General features: G+C 38.3%; 1 protein-coding gene across 1 annotated transcript in view; it reads right to left on the minus strand.

Annotated features, from left to right (window-relative positions):
• Hpse2 (heparanase 2 (inactive)) overlaps nucleotides 1-18,498 on the minus strand; it is a 690,427-nt gene that overhangs the window by 18,729 nt on the left and 653,200 nt on the right. Inside the window, exons 10-11 of the mRNA XM_046450534.2 lie at nucleotides 9,297-9,442; nucleotides 2,100-2,246 (exon numbers count right to left, since the gene is read on the minus strand). Of these exons, the coding sequence (XP_046306490.1) occupies nucleotides 2,100-2,246; nucleotides 9,297-9,442 (293 nt within the window). The remainder of the gene's footprint in view (nucleotides 1-2,099; nucleotides 2,247-9,296; nucleotides 9,443-18,498) is intronic.

Genomic DNA, 18,498 nt, shown 5'->3' on the forward strand with positions numbered 1-18,498 from the left:
CATCTTTCTACTTCTGAAATTCTAGTCCAAAATGCCTAACTGGTGGCTTGAATAGGGCACTACTTGGTCTATATCCTTTTCCTGGTGCCTCCAGATAGGAGCAATTGCATGTTCCCTCACTTCCAGAACTTTCCATCCACTTCTGAACTAATGTGGCTTCAGGCTTCAAGGAACTAGCAGACATAGAACAAAGAGTTTGGCCCCAGAGGCTTATAAAAGCAAGAGACACCCAAGACTGAAACCACTTTATTTTATTTCCTTTCATTTTTCTCTGCATGTCTGTTTCATTGAAACCACACCCTTTCTAGAGACCCCCAGCCAGAACCACTGAAGACTCTGGCTCTTCAGTAGTTACTGAGCAGAACACTGGACGTGCTGTTGGACATGCACCTGACAGTCTCTGCCCAGAAGCTTATAGCCCAAAATGGCATATCACAGGGTAAAGCCACTGCATTCTAGACTAGGAGAGGTGATATATTAGTAGTTTGTAAGAGAGGAACAGACTTAGAGATGTGTTTAGGACTCTTGACCTGTTAGACCAAAACACTTGGCCAGTTGCCTCCATATAGTGTACATGGTCTTTCTGACACTGGGCAGGCTCAGTTCCTAAGCTCTTTGGTTTCTGGGAGCCTTAACCTGTTACAATCACTGCAGATGATCAGTTGTTCTGCCAGTAATGGCTTTGCAGGACATTATTGAATGGTAGCAGGAGACTTTAATACATTCATGGTCCTCAGAAAATCAGGCCCAGGATGAGAATTTTAGGGCTATGAGGGGTATTTCCAAATATACAGTAATCTTTGAATTTTGCAGGTGTGGAAACTGAGGCCAAGAGATGAGGATTTGCTCAGGTCATACAATTATTTTGTGGTGAAACTGGGACTAGAACTGGGTCTCCTGCCTAGAATAAAGGCTGGAAATTCAGCATACCATTCATGAACTAATGGGAAGTTGAGAGAGAAGGGACAAAATTACTCAAAAATCCTGCTGGTATGGGTAGAATTGGGAAGAAAGAAAAGTGGAGGCCATGGACGTAGCCAGGGGAAAAAAGCCAGTATGTGAAAATACAGATCTAGGGTGGGCTAAAGAGACTTAGTAAGTGACTTCCCAGATTGTGTTTTGTTCCCATTGCACATACAGTTGGAAGCCAAATGCAAGCCACCAAGGTTGCAGTGAAACAGTGAACAATTATAGCACAAATATTTGTGGGCAGCTGTGGGAGTGCAAGCCACCTGCTCCAAGTTTACAGCTTTGTTAAACTTGGTAAACATTAAAAATGGAACAGGAACGCCCCCAGTCTGCAGAGCATCCCATGCCTTTCCTGAGAGGCCTTGCTCGGGGAGCTGGGGATGGCCTTGCCCTTGACCAGGTCCTTCTTGCTCCGGGGGGAACTGCTTTCTGTTGGTAGAGTAGTGTTGTCAATATGCTGTAGCCGAGACTGAGGGAGGTAGGAGCTCTCCCGAGACTGAGGGAGGTAGGAGCTCTCATGGAATCTTACAGTTTGAAAGGGCCACAGAGTCTCCAGAATATAATCTCCCTGCTTTTTTTTAGATGGAGAAACTGAGTTTGAGCTGTGATGTGCCCAAAGTTGAAAAGTGGGGGACAGAACCGTTTGACCCCTTTTCCATGCTTCTTCCTTTAACACTCATGAGGCTTGTAGATGGTGATGAAAAGGGGTCATAACATTACAGAATATTACAGCTGGAGGGGGCACTGTAATCAACTACCAGGACTTTGGGTGGTCACATGACCAGGGGCACCATTGGCATGTAGTGGGCAGGTGCCAAGGATGCTAAATAGCTGGCGGTGTGATAACCTGGCATGATGAAGAATTGCCTTGCTCAAATTTCAAGAGTACCCTTGTTGATAAATATTTTGTCTACCACTTGCCTTGACTGTACTAAACCTAGAGACAAAGACGGGCTTGACCCACGCTGCTGAAAGTCAGCAGTTTTCTGACTTCAGACCACTCTTTGTTCTACTCTATGCCACTGAAGCCCAGAGCAAACCATGACCATCAGCAATGGGTTGACTCCAGCTTCCTCTCCGCTCAGCTCCTGCCACACTTACTCCTAAGTTATTTCCAGGTTGGCACTTACTTGGACTTCAGGCCCTCCTGCCCATAGGGCTGCAGCAGATACTGGTGCACGAGCTTGTCCCTGAGAGTTCCAGCCAGTTTGATTTTCTTTCTTGATCGATGCAGGTTGATAATAAACAGTGTAATGGAGCCACGGACATAGTTGTGGCTGAGATCCAGAAAAGACAGAAGGGAAAAGATGGAAACAAAGTGGTCAGTTAGATGCTCCTAAATTATTTATATGCTACACAAAAGAGGACCACCCCAGAAAAGGACACTGGTTTTATGGCTCTTTGTCACAACAGACCTTCAAGACAGGAAGGCCTTGATATTGTGGTTTCCTGAGAAGATACCTGTTTCCCACCACATTTCTTGTATTTTTAAAAACGTATGGCAGTGATTTTAGAAAAAAAAACAGATATATAGATATATGTATATAGAAATACATATATTTTCTAAGTATGGAAGTAAAACATGATTATTGCAAACAAACAAACCTAGAAAAATATATAAAAATACAATGAAGATTCCCCATAATCATTTAATCTTGAGATATGACAACATTTTGGAAAATATTCTTGCAGTATTTTTTTAGTTTGAAAAATATTTATTAAGTACATTGACACATACAAATATATTACTCAGTTTTTATGTAATTGGGATCACATTATTCACACAGCTTTTTTCAGTTAACAATAATCTTAAACATGTTCTCATGCTATTATATATTCTTCTACTTGTAAATTTTTCAACCATAGAATTGTAACATCATTTATTTAGCTAATCCCCTACTTTTGTGAACTTCTGTTGCTTTCAATTTTTTGCCATTATAAATTATGTCATGAAAAGCTTAATTGTACATAAACTTTTTGGACATCATTATTATTTCTGATAGATAAACTCTTAGAAGTTGTAATATTAGGCCAAGGGAAAGCACATTGTATGTTTTGTCACCAAACGTTCCAGTCTATTTCTAGTGGTGCCCTCCCCATGAGAAGATTTTACGTCCTTGATCTGCTGAACCCCAAAGTGATTACATGATTTGCCTTGTCCAGTGAAATGCGAGTGGATGCTAAGACCTCTGGGCAGAAGCTTTAGAGGCCAGCCTATGTTTTTGCCCTTAATTTTTTTCTCTGCCAGAAGACTGACAATGTTTTGACAGAGGCTATGCCTGGGTGTTGGAATAAAGATTATGCAAAACAGAGCTACAGGGGGGCCATGATGGACAAATTGTATGAATCAGAAATAACCATCCTTATTGAAAGCTGTGGAGATTTTGGGGGTTCTTTGTTATCACAGCATAACCTCACTTATCCTGATGGGTACACACATTTTGGTAATGTTAACTCTCTAGAAATTTTGCAACCATTTGTTTCTACCAGCCTCTGAATGAGAGCACCCATTTTCTCATACTTTAAGAGTATCAAATATTAACCTTTTAAAATACCCTGTCAACCTGAGAGGTGAAAATGGGATCTTGATGTTTTATTAATTTGTATTTTTTCCAATTCATACTAAGGTGCAGCATTTCTTCATTTGCCCATTTCCATCGCCTTTCTTCTTTTGTAAACTGCCTGTTCATGTCTTTTGCCCATTTTCCTATTCATTTATGAAAACTATGTACTTATTAAACACAGGAAACCTTTGTATACAAGTGTATTGCATTAACACAGTTTTCTTTGAGCATTTCAGTTTGTTTACATTGTATTCTGATATATAAAAGTTAAGAAATTTTGTGTAGTTGAATTTATTTATCTTTGTTGACTCCTGCTTTTGCTATTTTACCTGCCTCAAGATTATAAACTATTCACCATTTTGGATTTCTTTTAAACCAGCACAGGATGTCCAGAAGCCTAAAAGAGCTATATGCTTATGTGTAAGAACTTTTCAGCAAGCACTGATGACACTATAATGATTTCCTTCTCTCAGCAGAAAAAGAAAAAAAAAAGCCTTGTTTCTCAGGGGTCCCTGAGGGCCCCATCTGGATGGGTTAATGAGAGGAAACAGAGAAAAATGACCCAGTTCCATCTTCAAAGAAGGAGTTCAGAGAAACTCTAAGTCAACTTTGCCCAGAGGAGAACATTGTTCCTTGCCGACATAGCACCCCTGGTTCCCTGGGTCACTCATCTCTGCTTCTAAAGATGCTAATTAAGAGTTGAGCAGCCAAGGGCAGGTCAGTATGATAACTTGGAATTTTTAAAAGACATGCAAGATTCCAAGGCTATTCCCTAGAGATTAGGATTCAATCCATTTACGTTTGTGGACTCAGAAACTGTATTTTAAAAAGTCTTTCTGAGATATTTGGTCAATGATTTGGGTTTGATAACCTCTTACCGAAGGATAAGGTTACCTACCTATCTGTCTTTCCACCCTGGCCTAAATGATTCTGCCACCAAAACTCGTCCCATGGCCTGGCTCTGCTAAGGCTGTATATAAAGCCCAGAACCTCGTGGCCAGCAGCCATTTTATCCCTGAAAATGAGCCACACCAGGTGTTTGTCAAATAGACCTTTCCGCTGAATAAAGAGATGCTTGCTGATCTGGGATCTGCTTCCTGCCTCTGTCATTTGTGTGCCATGTGCTTACACTCACTTAGAACACTCCATTTAAAATTATGAGGAGAATTCCCAGAATATTCTGCTGGCTGTGCATCAGATGATCCTTTTTGCATTCTTAGGAGGGAACATTATTGTGTTCAAAGCTTTCTGGATGACTGCATTTATGTTCTGATAAGCTATTAAATGATTCTCTTATGCAGTAGTACCTCCTCTGCCAGTCTTTCGGAATCCCCTGGAGCACATGAACTAGCTTTTGTAGCTACATGAGTCAGAAGAGAATATCAATGATGTGAGCAGACTTGTGTCACCAGAGCTCTAAAGAAAGATATTGGTGGTCTGTGTTGGTGCTGACCATCACTAAAGAAGAATACCAACTAGATTCCTCTTGGGCTTCCAACTTAACTTAGCTAACATGGACACTTGAGGAAGATACCATTCGCTGCAGGTACTCTGGGCTTTAGAGTGTGAGCAAAATATGCATGGGTGGGCACCAGTTTTGCCAGACTGCAGTAATTCCCTTTTGCAAACTATCAAACAACACTCTCAAAAGCCAGCACTGGAGGAGGAGAGCGCCACATGCTTGCATTTATGAGTTTCTCCTCTGCAGAGCTGGGGCAGAAGGAGCCCTTGGAGACTTCAGAAAGAAGGGTGGGAATGTGGGGAAGTGGTGGGTGGGAGGGAGACCTGAAATCACAGCATTGCTGCAGGGAAAGTTGTCTTTTCAAGCTGCTTGGCAGTGGCCTGATTTCCATTTACATAGATCCCCTGGGGGAGACAAACCCATACAGCCCAGGGGGACTAAAGTGCACAGGCTCTCACAGAACTTCAAGGAGCCTCCTCAGGTAGGAATTGGCACTGCCTCAGCCATCCCTCGCCCTGCCTGGCTGAGGGGCAAAGACATGAAACAGAGGACTTATGGCTACAAAGACACATGCTTGGCTGGGGATGACATCAAACCTGACAGTATGTGTGGAGAATGCAGATTCTTGAAGAATGCATATTCTCTGCTATAGAAAACTAACCCTGGAGAGTATCTGTTTCTTAAGAAATTGGTGTCTGAAGGCTTGGTCAGCAGGCCATTTTGACTCCTGATGTTGTCAGGTCTAGCTGGCTTTTGGTTTTCTTAGTAAATGCCCCTTTCCGGAGAGAAACTGTCTCTACAGAACTTCTCTCTTACTCCATGTCTCACTCATGGTGAAACTTTTTCGCCAGCAGCCAATCCATGTATCTGGAGTTCATCTTTTCTGGCTGCTCCTTTCCTGCCTGACATCTTCTCTGTGTTACCATGGGAGGAGGAGGAAGTGAGTCAGGGAAAGGAGGCTGTACTCAGAATATCTTGAAAGTAAGAGGTGGGAGATGTCATATGGGAAGTGCATCTTGAGTTCCAGATAGAAAACAGTTGTGTTCTAGAAACATCTCCAGTGAAGCTAGGAGTCTGGGAAAAGGAAGAGAGGATGATGCTCTGCAGTCCATGGTCATTCCCAGTGAAAGGCAATGTGCTTGAAAACTGGGTTGCTCCATTGTCTCCAAATCTAATTCAAAGGTTTTGGGTTCGGTAAAAGTCAGGTCCTGTTTTGCCAAACATTTTTCCCCTTAATTTCAAAGCCCCTGTGTATTTTAAGGGAAATTTAATCCACATGTTTCTGATTCATTTACACTTAACTCATCAAAATATTGTTTTGTAACAGTCATTTGATGTCCAAGAAGCCTCAGGAACCTTTTTTATGAGCCTTTAAAAAAATTTCTTCTGAAAAACAGGAAGTTGTGTTTTGCCAATAATAAACGAACTTGAACCCCAAAAGGCTCAAGTTTGCTTCAACATCCACCAGGTTCCAACTGGTTCTAAACTTGGCTAAGGACCTCAATTCCACCCCAGAAACATACATTGTCTCAGCAGAATGGCTCATAAAAAGATTTCTCTGTCAAAACTTTATTGTTCTCTGAACAAGATCTGCCATTCTGCCCATGTCCTAATTTGTTAATTCCAGAACAGAAAGCAGAAAAGCACCTGCTGGTGTTGATATGAGCAGCTTTGTTCCCTAAATCAATTACGAGACAAGGTTCTGCTAGGTCAGAAATGATCCTCAATGCAAGAGGCTTCCCTCAAAGGTGGTGAGGTGTCTAAGTCAGTGTTTTATGTCTGAATTTCAAGGAGACAAAGGACTCCTGTGTTCAATAGAGCATTGGGACAATGCATCATTAATGCTGTTATTCACATACTGGGGTGATACACAGAACCCTAAGAACTCAAGAAGATAATGTAAATGCAAACATCTGGCAGGATGCTTGTCACAGAGCAAGTGTCCAATACACCCTGGAGTGTAGGAGTTGTTGTTCTAATAGACACTTTCTTTGGATTGCTTTACTAGTAAGTTTATACTTTTTCATCCAATTCCTGTTTTGTCCCAGGACATTCATTTTCAGAGTACTGGTCAAGGCTGATTTGCATGAAAGGAACATGCTCACTTTGGGATAATTCTGTGACTTTGGCTTTTTTGGCCACACCTGAACTAAATGAGTCAGTAGAGCTTCCTAATGATGATTGTGGAGGGTGGATGTGGGGGCACAAACCTCTCCAGGTACCTGCACCCACCACAGGGAGGAGACCTGCAACCTCTGTGGCTCAGTGGGTCCACTGTGGTCTTTCCTTCCAGACCTAATAGGAACAAGAAGACCTTTGCCTCATTTTTTTTTTATCCTTAGCATCACGTGTGACATGGATTATGAAAGCTTTTTTTTTTTCTTTCTTTTTAACAGGGAATGGAAGAGGTATCGATAGAAACCTGGTGGCACCTCTTCCCCGGAAAGGTTCCTCAGTGACTTCCCATAGAAAGTGGAGGTCAGCCAGGGTGGAGAGAGAGAGGATCCAATCCTGATGATTTTACTCACTTGTTCGAGGTCTCATGGTAGTAAATGGGAGAACTCCTAACCATTCTACCACACCACCTTCCCTAGCTAATGTGGTGACACCACAGGGGAAAGAGCCATTAACCAGCAGTAACATCTCAAAGCCCTATTTCTACATTTGTCCAGTTATTCTTTCATTTATCAAATATTTATAAGACCTTTTTCATGCCAGTCACTATATTTGACATAAAGTTTATAAAAATGAATGAGACACTGGCCCAGGGTTCATGGCATCCCGAGAATATTGTAACAACTTCCATGAGAATGTCAAAGAACACTGGAATGAACACTGACTTGAGACCATGTGAGTGGCCCTCCCTGAGGACATACAACTCCTGCTAAATCCATAAGGCTACTGACAGTTTTTCCCTGGGTCCTCAGGGAAAAGGCCACAGCCTGGTGTGTTTTCCAACAGGGAAGGAAGGTGCAAAGATCAATTTTTCTGTCTTGAGGCTGGGGGTCCACCTTTGGTGGTTACCTCAGGGCTAGGCAGAGACAAGAAATACAATGCTGCCTTGTATGATGATCAGATAACTTCAGGCCAAGGCCATAAAGCAGTCACTCTCTGTCAGGTATGGGATCGAGCTTCCTGCTGAGCAAAAGGGATGTTGAAAGCTTCTGGCCTCTGCCCAAACAGCCTCCCCTCACCTACAATAGGCACTTGTATCTACAGGCATGACAACTGCCCCCAACCCCCACTGCTCAGAGTGCTTCTTTGAAATAGCTTATCATGAGGAATTAACTGGCTTGGCTCCTGTCTCATCAAGGACAGAGAAGTAGCATCTGGTGTAATCTGACCATGGCAGCTCTTTGGCTTCCCCTCCACTTGATCAGTCCTGATAGGCCCAGGAATGGAGGTCTAGCAGGAGGCACTAGCTACCTGTCCCTGCCCCAAGGTTTTTTTCTGCAGTAAGAGAAAGAATTCTCTTGTCCAGAGCAGCTTACTTTGCCTTAAACAGGAAGTTATGTCAGAAAGACCTACTTGGCCAGATGAGTTTTGCTTTAGGCCCAGTTTTATGTTTTTCCCTTATGGTCTAAATGTTTTAAAATTTGTACCTGGCAAACTTTATTTACTGATAATTAATTTTCCTATTTATTTTAAAGACAACTCTAATGATAACACCATGTTACCTCACTGGATTGTTATACATGTGAGCACCCCCATCCCCCGAAAAAGAAGCCTACATTTTATTTAGCCTTTTAACACTTAAAATAATGAAGAAGATTTTTGAAATATAGAAATGGCTCTAAAGCTGGCATGACTACCTTTGAGTACTCTTTTAGTTCTAGGGACTCCAGTTTGAGAAAGTCTGGTCTAGGGCTAGGATTCTAGTGGTGTAGCTCTCCAGCATACATCTTAGAAATGGAGACTTATTTTCTCAAATTCTTCTGGTGGATCATAGGGTGAGATTTGGCCACTCACCTTGCCTGAGTCTTATGCACACAGAAAAAACCTTGTGGGCATTATATCAACTGGCACAGAGAAAATGGCCAATAAAAATTTATTGGATGAATAAGCAAATGAATGAATAGCATGTATTTTATTAACCTTTTATGAATAAAACCTGTAAATATGAGAAGGGGAGTTGACTTGGAGAAAAATCTACTTATCAAAAATCATTTGAAACCTGCAGAGTATGGTGATTCTAGAGGCAGTTTTTAACTACGAATAATGAACATAAATATTCCTTGAAGGTATACCAAATGGGGGCAGAGCCATGGTGGCCTTTCTGTTCCCTCTCTGTTAAGACTTACTTGTGGTGGTTTGTGCAGTGAGCATAAATCCTTAGTTTGTCCCGGATCACTCGGCCTGGCCTTGGCTTCCGCTGGAGCCCAGCCACATGCACAGCCAAAACTTTGGGGCCGATCAGGCGCTTGTAAAGGAGAGAGAGCCAGTAGTCCTGAGGAGAACAGAGAGGTGGAGGAGAGTCAGGGAGAGACCTCATGTTTAGGTGTTCTGAGTGAACATGAAAAACACATCAGAAACCACTTCCTACCAGGGGTCCAGCATGGTCACCCACTGAAATGCTTGCTCTGGGTTGCTAATGAACTGGGTTCTGTCTAAAGTGGCCTTTTTCACTGACTAAATGAGGAAGGGAAGTGGAGTGGACCCACAGCTGCACACCAACAGATGAATCAAAGCTTTTCATATATGAAATAACCAGTTAGGGCCTTCTATTTTCAACTTTGTTTCTTATGGCTTTAAGTGGTTTATGGCTTTGGTTTAATTGAAGAATGGAAGCATTATAACCTTAGGATTGTTACCAATTATGAAAATCCAAAATAGTATTCTCCAAATATCGTCAATGGGGACCCACTAGCCAAGGGGGAGGGAGATGAAGCTTCTCCAGCAAGGAACTCAGAGTCCTTGATTCTAGAGCCAGATAGGCAAACATCATGTTTGCATGCCATTCTTGGTTATCCTTCGTATTCTACAATAAAAAGAATAATTCTCAACTAAAAAGAATGTGATAATTTTACCATTCCAGGTTCCATATGTAACTGCTTAATAAATATTCTTTCTATAACTTGGGCGTGTGTAAGTTTAGAAAAGCCTATCACCACCTTAATTTCAGTTGTTGCTATTATCACATATAAAATTTATATTTCACATAAAATTTATATTTTTATTGTGTACGCTCTTAACAACTACTATGGAGTAATGACTTCACTGTTTATAACTCATCATGTAAATAAGGCTTCCTAATTCATTTGCCCCACCTACCTTGGAATTCAGTGAACATTATTCAGTGCATACTCTAGAGTGTTCAAGACATCATCCTCATCTTCTCCACCCTCATCTTTACATCTTTGTTTTTTTCTTGTGTGGTCATCTATAACATTAGTTTCCCCCAAATTTCTGGTGAATTGTATAAATGAGAACAAATTCTCAAAGCTCCTTTTGTCACCAGAATAGCTCTAAATCTTCTCTGAGTAGCAGGATCTAAGCCCTGCCCAACTATTTACCTTAATTAATTTTAAGTGGCCCTTGGATGGCTGTTAAATATGGTCTCCTAATATCTAAAATGACAAATATTCAATTACTGTCAATCACATAGAAGGAGAAAATATCATTGGTTTAATTTACTCTTATTTGGTTATAGTTTCTTTGTTTTTCAAATTACTTTGTGAAATATCTATTACATTCCAATGGAATTTCCACCTTTTTCTTACTGATTCACAACATGCCTTTTGAAAAAAATAATAAAGATTCTTAGGGATTATTATTCCTGATCAATAGATATGATAATGGGCTCAGAATGTTTAAAGGTGTATCTCAGGCCACAAAACTAGTCAGTTGCTAACCCGTGAAAGCAAACAGAGATCTATTTGCCCCCCCATGGCTGTACAATACATTTATGTATTCTGGAAAGGACAGTTATTTGTAGTATATGGAGTTACTGTGATTCAATTTCTGATTCCTGCATTCTCAGAGCATTCCGAAGACAAGAAAGGTGAAAGTACAAAACTCGTCTATTTCTCCAATTCCAACTCACTTGCAGCATGTTTCTTTTTCTTATCCTTCATTTCAATGTCTTATCACAAACACCTGGTTTTTATTTAGGAAATATTAAAAAGCTATAAAGGCTTGTTCTGAAACTTTGCATTTTGGAATGGCTATGATTTTTGCATCATGGTGATTTTCACTTAAGACACATTTATAGCAAGCCACTCACATTTAGGAAAAAGAGATATTATGTTTAATTCTCAATAATTTTGTAAAGATATGTATTTTAGAGAAATCAACATGAATACTCTTTGCCATTATTAAGTGATAGGGTTGAATTTTCATTCAGGTTTATTAACTTCAAACTATGGGACAGCTTAGTGTCAGAATATTCTCTAAGAAGAGTTGAGGATTCTTGGGCAAAATACCAAAGAGGTTTTGAATTGCCACATAAAACAAGTTGATGGATAGATGAATGGATAAAAAAAATGTGGCATTTATACACAATGGAGTATTACGCAGCACTAAAAAATGACAAAATCATGGAATTTGCAGGGAAATGGATGGCATTAGAGCAGATTATGCTAAGTGAAGCTAGCCAATCCTTAAAAAACAAATGCCAAATGTCTTCTTTGATATAAGGAGAGCAACTAAGAACAGAGCAGGGAGGAAGAGCATGAGGAAAAGATTAATATTAAACAGAGACGAGTGGGGGGAGGGAAAGGGAGAGAGAGGGAAATTGTATGGAAATGGAAGGAGACCCTCAATGTTACACAAAATTACATATAAGAGGTTGTGAGGGGAAAGGGGGAGGAACAAGGGAGAGAATTGAACAACAGCAGATGAGGTAGAGAGGGAAGATGGGAGGGGAGGGGAGGGGGGATAGTAGGGGATAGGAAAGGTAGCAGAATACAACAGTCACTAATACGGCATTATGTAAAAATGTGAATGTGTAACTGATGTGATTCTGCAATTTGTATTAGGGGTAAAAATGGGAGTTCATAACCCACTTGAGTCAAATGTATGAAAGATGATATGTCATGAGCTTTGTAATGTTTTGAACAACCAATAAAAAAAAAGTAAAAAAACAACAACAACAACAAAAAAAACAAGTTGATGGAATTAATTCTTAATGACCAGTATTTCCCCCCTGCTTTTCTTCTTGTGAATTTTTAAAATTCACATTAAATTAAATTTACTATCTTGACCAATTTTAAAACTCAAACTCTATACCCACTAAACTTAAACTCCCCAATTCCTTTCTCTCCTAATCCCCTAGAAACACTATCCTACTTTCTATGTACCTCATATGAGTGGAATCATACCTTATTTTACTTTTTCATGACTTGCTTATGTCATGTAGCATAATATCCTCAAGGTTCATCTATGTTGTACCCTAGGTCAAAATTTCCATTCTTTATGTCCCATGTTTTGGCTTTATTTGTGACCTCACATGTGGTCTATCTTGAAGAAAATATTCCATGTGCAACAAGAAGAATGTTACGCTACCGTTGTTGGGTAGAATGTTCTATTTGATCTAGTTGGTCTATTGTGTTGCTTACATTCTCTGTGTCCTTAATTATTTTCTTGCTGGTTGTTCTAACCACTACTGAGAGTGGGGATTACAGTATTCAACTACTATTGTAGAACTGTGCATATTTCTCTTCCCATTTCTGTCAGGTTTTGCCTCATATAAATTTTGATGTTATTAAATGTGTGAATATTTATAATTGCTAAATTCTCTTGCTGTATTCAAACTTTTATTACTACATAATGGTCTTCCTTGTCTGTTATAAACTTTTTTGATTTAAAATCATTTTGTCTAATATTACTGTAGCCACCCCTATTTTCTCTTGGTTACCATTTGCATGGAATTTTCTTTTTCCATTCTTTCAATCTGTTTGTCTTTGGACTAAAGTCTCTTATATATGGCATACAACTGGATTGTGTTTTTTTGTAAAATCCTTTTGGCCAATCTGTCTTTTGACTGGAGAATTTAACCCGCTTATATATACAATAATCATGGATGAAGAATGACTTCTACCATTTTGTTAATCTTTTCTATAGGTCTTTTAGCTTTTTGTCTTTCATTTCCTGCATTACTATCTTCTTTTGTGTTTTTGCTGACTTTTTGTAGGGAATATTTAAATTCCTTTCTCATTGCTTTTCATGTGTATTCTATAATGTGTGTGTGTGTGTGTGTGTGTGTGTGTGTGTGTGGTCACTATTGGTATTACAATTAACATCATAATTACAACACTTTAATTTCCATTTAAACCAGTTTAACTTCAGCAACACAAAAAACAAAAAACAAACAAACAAAAAAACAGTGCTCCTTCACTGCTCTGTCCCTACCTCTCAAAGGCTTATATCACAAAATTACCATTATATACACTGTGTTCTCCAAAACATAAGCTAATGATTCTTTTAAAAACTGGTTTTTTTAAATTATGTAGAAACAAATATAGGTTACAAATCAAAATTACAATAATGCAAATTTTGCAACTAATAATTATTTTTTAAAAATGTTTTAGTCTCTAAAATCATTTAGAAAATAAAAAACAGAGTTACAAACTGTTGTTACAATAATACTAACTTTTAGCATTGCCCAAGTATGTACCTTTGTTGAGATATTTATTTTTTTGTATGACTTCTAGCTATTGTCTAGTGTACTTCCATTTTAACCTGCAGTACTCCTTTGAACATTTCTTGTATGGCAGGTTTAGTGGTAACAAACTTCCTCAACTTTTGCTTATCTCGGAAAGTCTTCATTTCCTCCTTAATTTTGAAAAAAAAATTGAGGAATATAGGTTGACAGTTCTTTTCTTTTGGTACTCTGAATACATCAGCCTGGCTTTCAAAGTTTCTGATAAGAAATCTTCTGATAATCTCTTGTATGTTATGAATTGCTTTTCGCTGTTTTCAAGATTCTCTCTTTGAGTCAGGAGGATTTAAGTTCAAAGCCAGCCTCATCAACTTAATGAGGCCCTAAGCAACTTAGCAAGACCCTGTCCCAAAATAAATATAAAATGGGCTAGGGGTGTGGCTTAGTGGCTAAGCACCCCCAGGTTCAATCCCTGGTACCAAAAAAAAAAAAAAATCTCTCTTTGGCTTCCAAAGTTTCATTATAATGTGTATTGGTATGGGTCTCTTTAGGTTTATTACTTGTAGTTTATGGAGCTTCTTGGATGTTTATGTTCATGTCTTTCATCAAATATGGAAAGTTTTCTGTCATCACTTTGTTGAATATTCTATCACTTACTTTCTTCTTCTGGAACTCCCGTAATGCATATGTTGGTACATTTGATGGTATCTCACAGATAGATACCTTAGATAGATACCTGTTCACATTTCTCCAATCTTTTTTTTTCTGTTCCTCAGAATTGATAATTTCCAATATACTAACTTCAAGTTTGCTTTTCTTTCTTCTGCTTGCTCAAATCTGCCTTTGAATTTCTCCACTGATTTTTTTCATTTCAGTTATTGTATTATTTGGCTCCAGAATTTCTTTTTGGTTTGTTTTTAGGCTCTTTATTGCTATTTCTATTTTGTTCTTACATGATTTTCGTTACTTTCTTCACATTTTTAGGAACCTTAAGCTATTATTTTGAAGTCCTTGTCTAGTGAATCTTCCATCAGATATTTTTCAGGAACAGTTTGTATTTATTTATTCTTTAAATGGGCCAATTTCTGTGTTTCATTGTATGCCTTGTGATTTTCTTGTTATTGAAAACCAGACATTTGAATCTAATAATGTGGTAATTCTAGAAATCACATTCTCCTCTTCCCCACAGTGTGTTGTTTTAGTGTTTTCATTATTTCTTTAAATTGTTGTAGACTTTCCTCTGTGCCAAGGATCAGCCTGAAATATAAACTTAAGGTTTTCTTGTTTTTTATCTGATCCTGTACCTTTCCCTAGGCATGTTAGTTAATTTCTAATTTTCTCTGCATATGCAGTTGTTTTTTTGAATGTCTGGCTACTCAAAAGGGAAAAAGAAAAAATATGAAGGTGGTAAATAAAAAAGCACAGATCTTTTAAATCCTTTAAGTCACTTCAGTTGGGAGGAAGGGGTTTATAATAATGGTACAAAAACAATGACTGCCTGTTTCTCTGTCTATACCTCTGTAATCAGAAGCAGCAATCAGCCATCAGAAGAGAGATCTGAAGCAGCAATCAACAACCAGAGGAGATATTAGGTAGTAGTTTGTAATGAGTAGTGGAATGTGTCCAATAATGTACCAGGGACCTGGGATTTCTTTAAATTGCCTAATGAATAATTGAGTAACTTGTAGGAAAACAACAGGTGTACTAACCCTGAGAATAAATAGATGGAAACAAAGGGAGCCGATTAAGAAATACGTCAAGAAGGAAAAGACCTACAGGGCTAACTCCTGATAGGGTCAACAAGGATCATTGTAAAGTTAGAATTTATGGCTGAGTTTTTCTCAATGTATATCTAAAGGGAAATTTCTTTATTAGTACAGGCACCATAAGATAAAGTTTGCCTGGTAATTGACCCCAGCACCCACATTAACATAGGATTGACTTGTAGATGAAGCCTCTTGAATGGGATGGTTGACATGACAGGACCAACTAGGATCCAAAACTCCCACGCCCAATATGAAGCAGGAGTTAAACACTGAATTGGTGAAGAATGCAGAAGGTGAACTCCAGATCTCCTGGTGAATGTCAAATGGTAATAAATTTGGAAGTAGCATGTTGTTTTCTACTCAGAGATGACCCACTGTTTTTCCCTCTTGAAGGTGTTTTTTGTTTGAACCTTAATATGACTTATAATAAAATTCTCTTGCTTGGCTTTTCATATCTAACTCTAAATTTGATTTCGTTGGGACACAAGAACTGAGGCTTGGAACTTTGGCTCACTCATTTGCTTGTGACAGAGACATCCCTGATACTTGGGGGACAGTGTCTTTTTGGCCTCTTCTTGTGTCTGCAAGCTGTGTCTCAGCTGCTTCAGGAACTGTGCACAGATGCCTGCCACAGGGCTAAGGAATAAGGAATGGGTAGTGTCACTGATGAACTCAGAGCTGAAATTGGACAAAATTAACTGCAATTCATCATCCAAGCTTTCTCTGGAACTGTAAGCTTTCAGAGTACCCAAAATAGTTAGATCAGACAGATTCTGCCAGTACAGTTGTCATCTAGGTAGACAGATTGATTCTTAGAGCTTCCTATTCCATCATCTTCCAGAATCCTCTACAAAATATTTTTAATATTAGTAGTAAGAATCCTTTAGTTGTATATGATACACATATCATATTCAATTATTTTTGGTACTGGGGATTGAGCCCAGGGGTGCTTTACATTGAGTTATATCTTCAGTCTTTACATTTGTTATTTTGAGACAGGGTCTTGCTAAATTGCACAGGTCCATCTCGAATCCTCCTGCCTTTGCCTCCTGAGTCACTGGGATTACCGATGTGCATCACCCTGTTTAGCATGCTTGTCAAATTTTTAGTTTACTTTTTATAATTTTTCATGAATAATTAAAAAAAATTTACAGAAATGTATCAATGTTTTTCTTTTGATTTCTTCTGCTTTTATTCTTAGAAAGTCTTCTGCATGCAAGGATCAGATACATCTTCACTTAAATTTCCTCTAGTTCTTTTTTTATATAATTTAAAAATATAACCTTTAATTCATTAGAAATGGTTTGATATATGGTACTGACTTTATTATTTTTAAATAACTTAATAAATGGTTACTATAGAATCATATAGTGAATAAGCTATTCTTAAGTCCATCTTTATCATACAACAAGTTTATAGATGATATATATCACACGTACTTGATGTTAATGTTTTAAAAATGATAACACGATGTGCATAATTTTGTCTTTTTTTCATTTAATGTTTTGAGACTCAGCCAGGTTGATATATGCATGTATAGTTCATTCATTTTCAATGTTGTATATTATTTCATTGTGTGAACATTCCATAACTTATTTATTCATTCATCTGCTGATGGATATTTGAGTTGTGTACAAATTTTTGCTAGTATAAGCAACATGGCTTTAAAATTATTGTTCCTATTTCTTAATAAACAGATGAAAAAACCTAGGGGACTATTATTGCAACTGTGTTAGAGACCAGCAGCAACCTCAACACCTAGGACTTCGAAGAAATACAAATCCACAGAAATAAATCATTCTTGGTCTACTGAGTTAGAATCTCCAGGGGTGGGGCTCCCAAATAGTGTGGCTCTCTGGGTAACTGTGATGCTCATTAAAGTTGGAGAATCTTTATTTTAGATTTATACCTAAGAGTGGAATTGTGCCATTATAGGTATACAAATATTCAACTTTACAGGGTAATGCCTAACAGCCTTTCAAAGTGATATCAATTATTCCAAACTACTTCCAGAAGTATCTGTGTACTTGTTATCACTTTCTTTTTGTGTGTTAAGAAGTCCTTTCTTGGGGCTGGGGTTGAGGCTTGGTGGCAAAGCACTTGCCTCATGTGAGGCACTGGGTTTGATCCTCAGCACCATATAAAAATGAATAAACAAAATAAAGATATTGTGTCCATGTGTAGCTAAAAATATTTTTTAAAAAAGAAGTTCTTTCTTATGTCTAGCTCAGAAAGATAATCTATATTTTCATTTAAAACTTTATTTTTTTCTTTCATGGTTAAGTTTTTAATCAGTCTAGAATTGATCTGGGGTATAGTGTGAGATAGGTATATAATTTCATGTTTTCCATGTACCAGCATCATCTATTAATTAGTCTCTCTGTTATTTAGTGATACATAATGCCCATACATTCATTGGTCTGTTTCTGAGTTCTCTAATACAGTATTGCCTTGCACTATTCCTTACTGCTTTATTCTGTATCGTGAAACCTGGTAGAGCATGTCCTCCTATCCTATTCTTTAGGAATGGATTTGCTAATCTTGGGCCTTTGCTCAGTCAAAGACATTTCAGAATCAGTTTATTCAGTGTCTTAACAAAATCTATTGGGACTTTGGAATCACATTACATTTAAAACTCAGATGAAAAGAATTTACATTTTTAGGCTATTAAAACGTCTTACACATAATATAAAAAGAACTAACAAAAACTTCCTCAACTTTTACTTGAAGGTAAAAGTTCACAATCATGTAATTTCTCTTAAGAAATTATCATAGATATGTTATAAAGAAAATAAATCTGTAACAAAACAAAAGCCATGTAAACCTTTTTTATCTCAGTGAATGAAACCAGAAAAGTTTATTTTTAGGAGTTTTCTGGTAACTATTTGGTAGTAAGCATAGCAAAATAGAGAACCCAGTGTTAAGCCTCAAACTTGTTCTGTTGGCAGATTTGCTGATTTTCCATCTCTAGAGAAAACACTTTCAAAGTGCTTCTATATTCCTCTTCTCCCTGTCTATCCATTCGATAGTCTATGAAAACTGTGCAGGATCTCTTCACTTCCATTTCCAGAGTGTGCATCACTGTGCAAAAGCCCTCACTGCCTACATCCCACCTCCAATTCAAAGGTCTGTACCCAG

The sequence above is a fragment of the Marmota monax genome, unplaced genomic scaffold, assembly GCF_021218885.2.
Source record: "Marmota monax isolate L192 unplaced genomic scaffold, Marmota_monax_Labrador192_F-V1.1 WCK01_AAM20220418_F8-fsc00004, whole genome shotgun sequence".
NCBI classification, from domain to species: Eukaryota; Metazoa; Chordata; class Mammalia; order Rodentia; family Sciuridae; genus Marmota; species Marmota monax.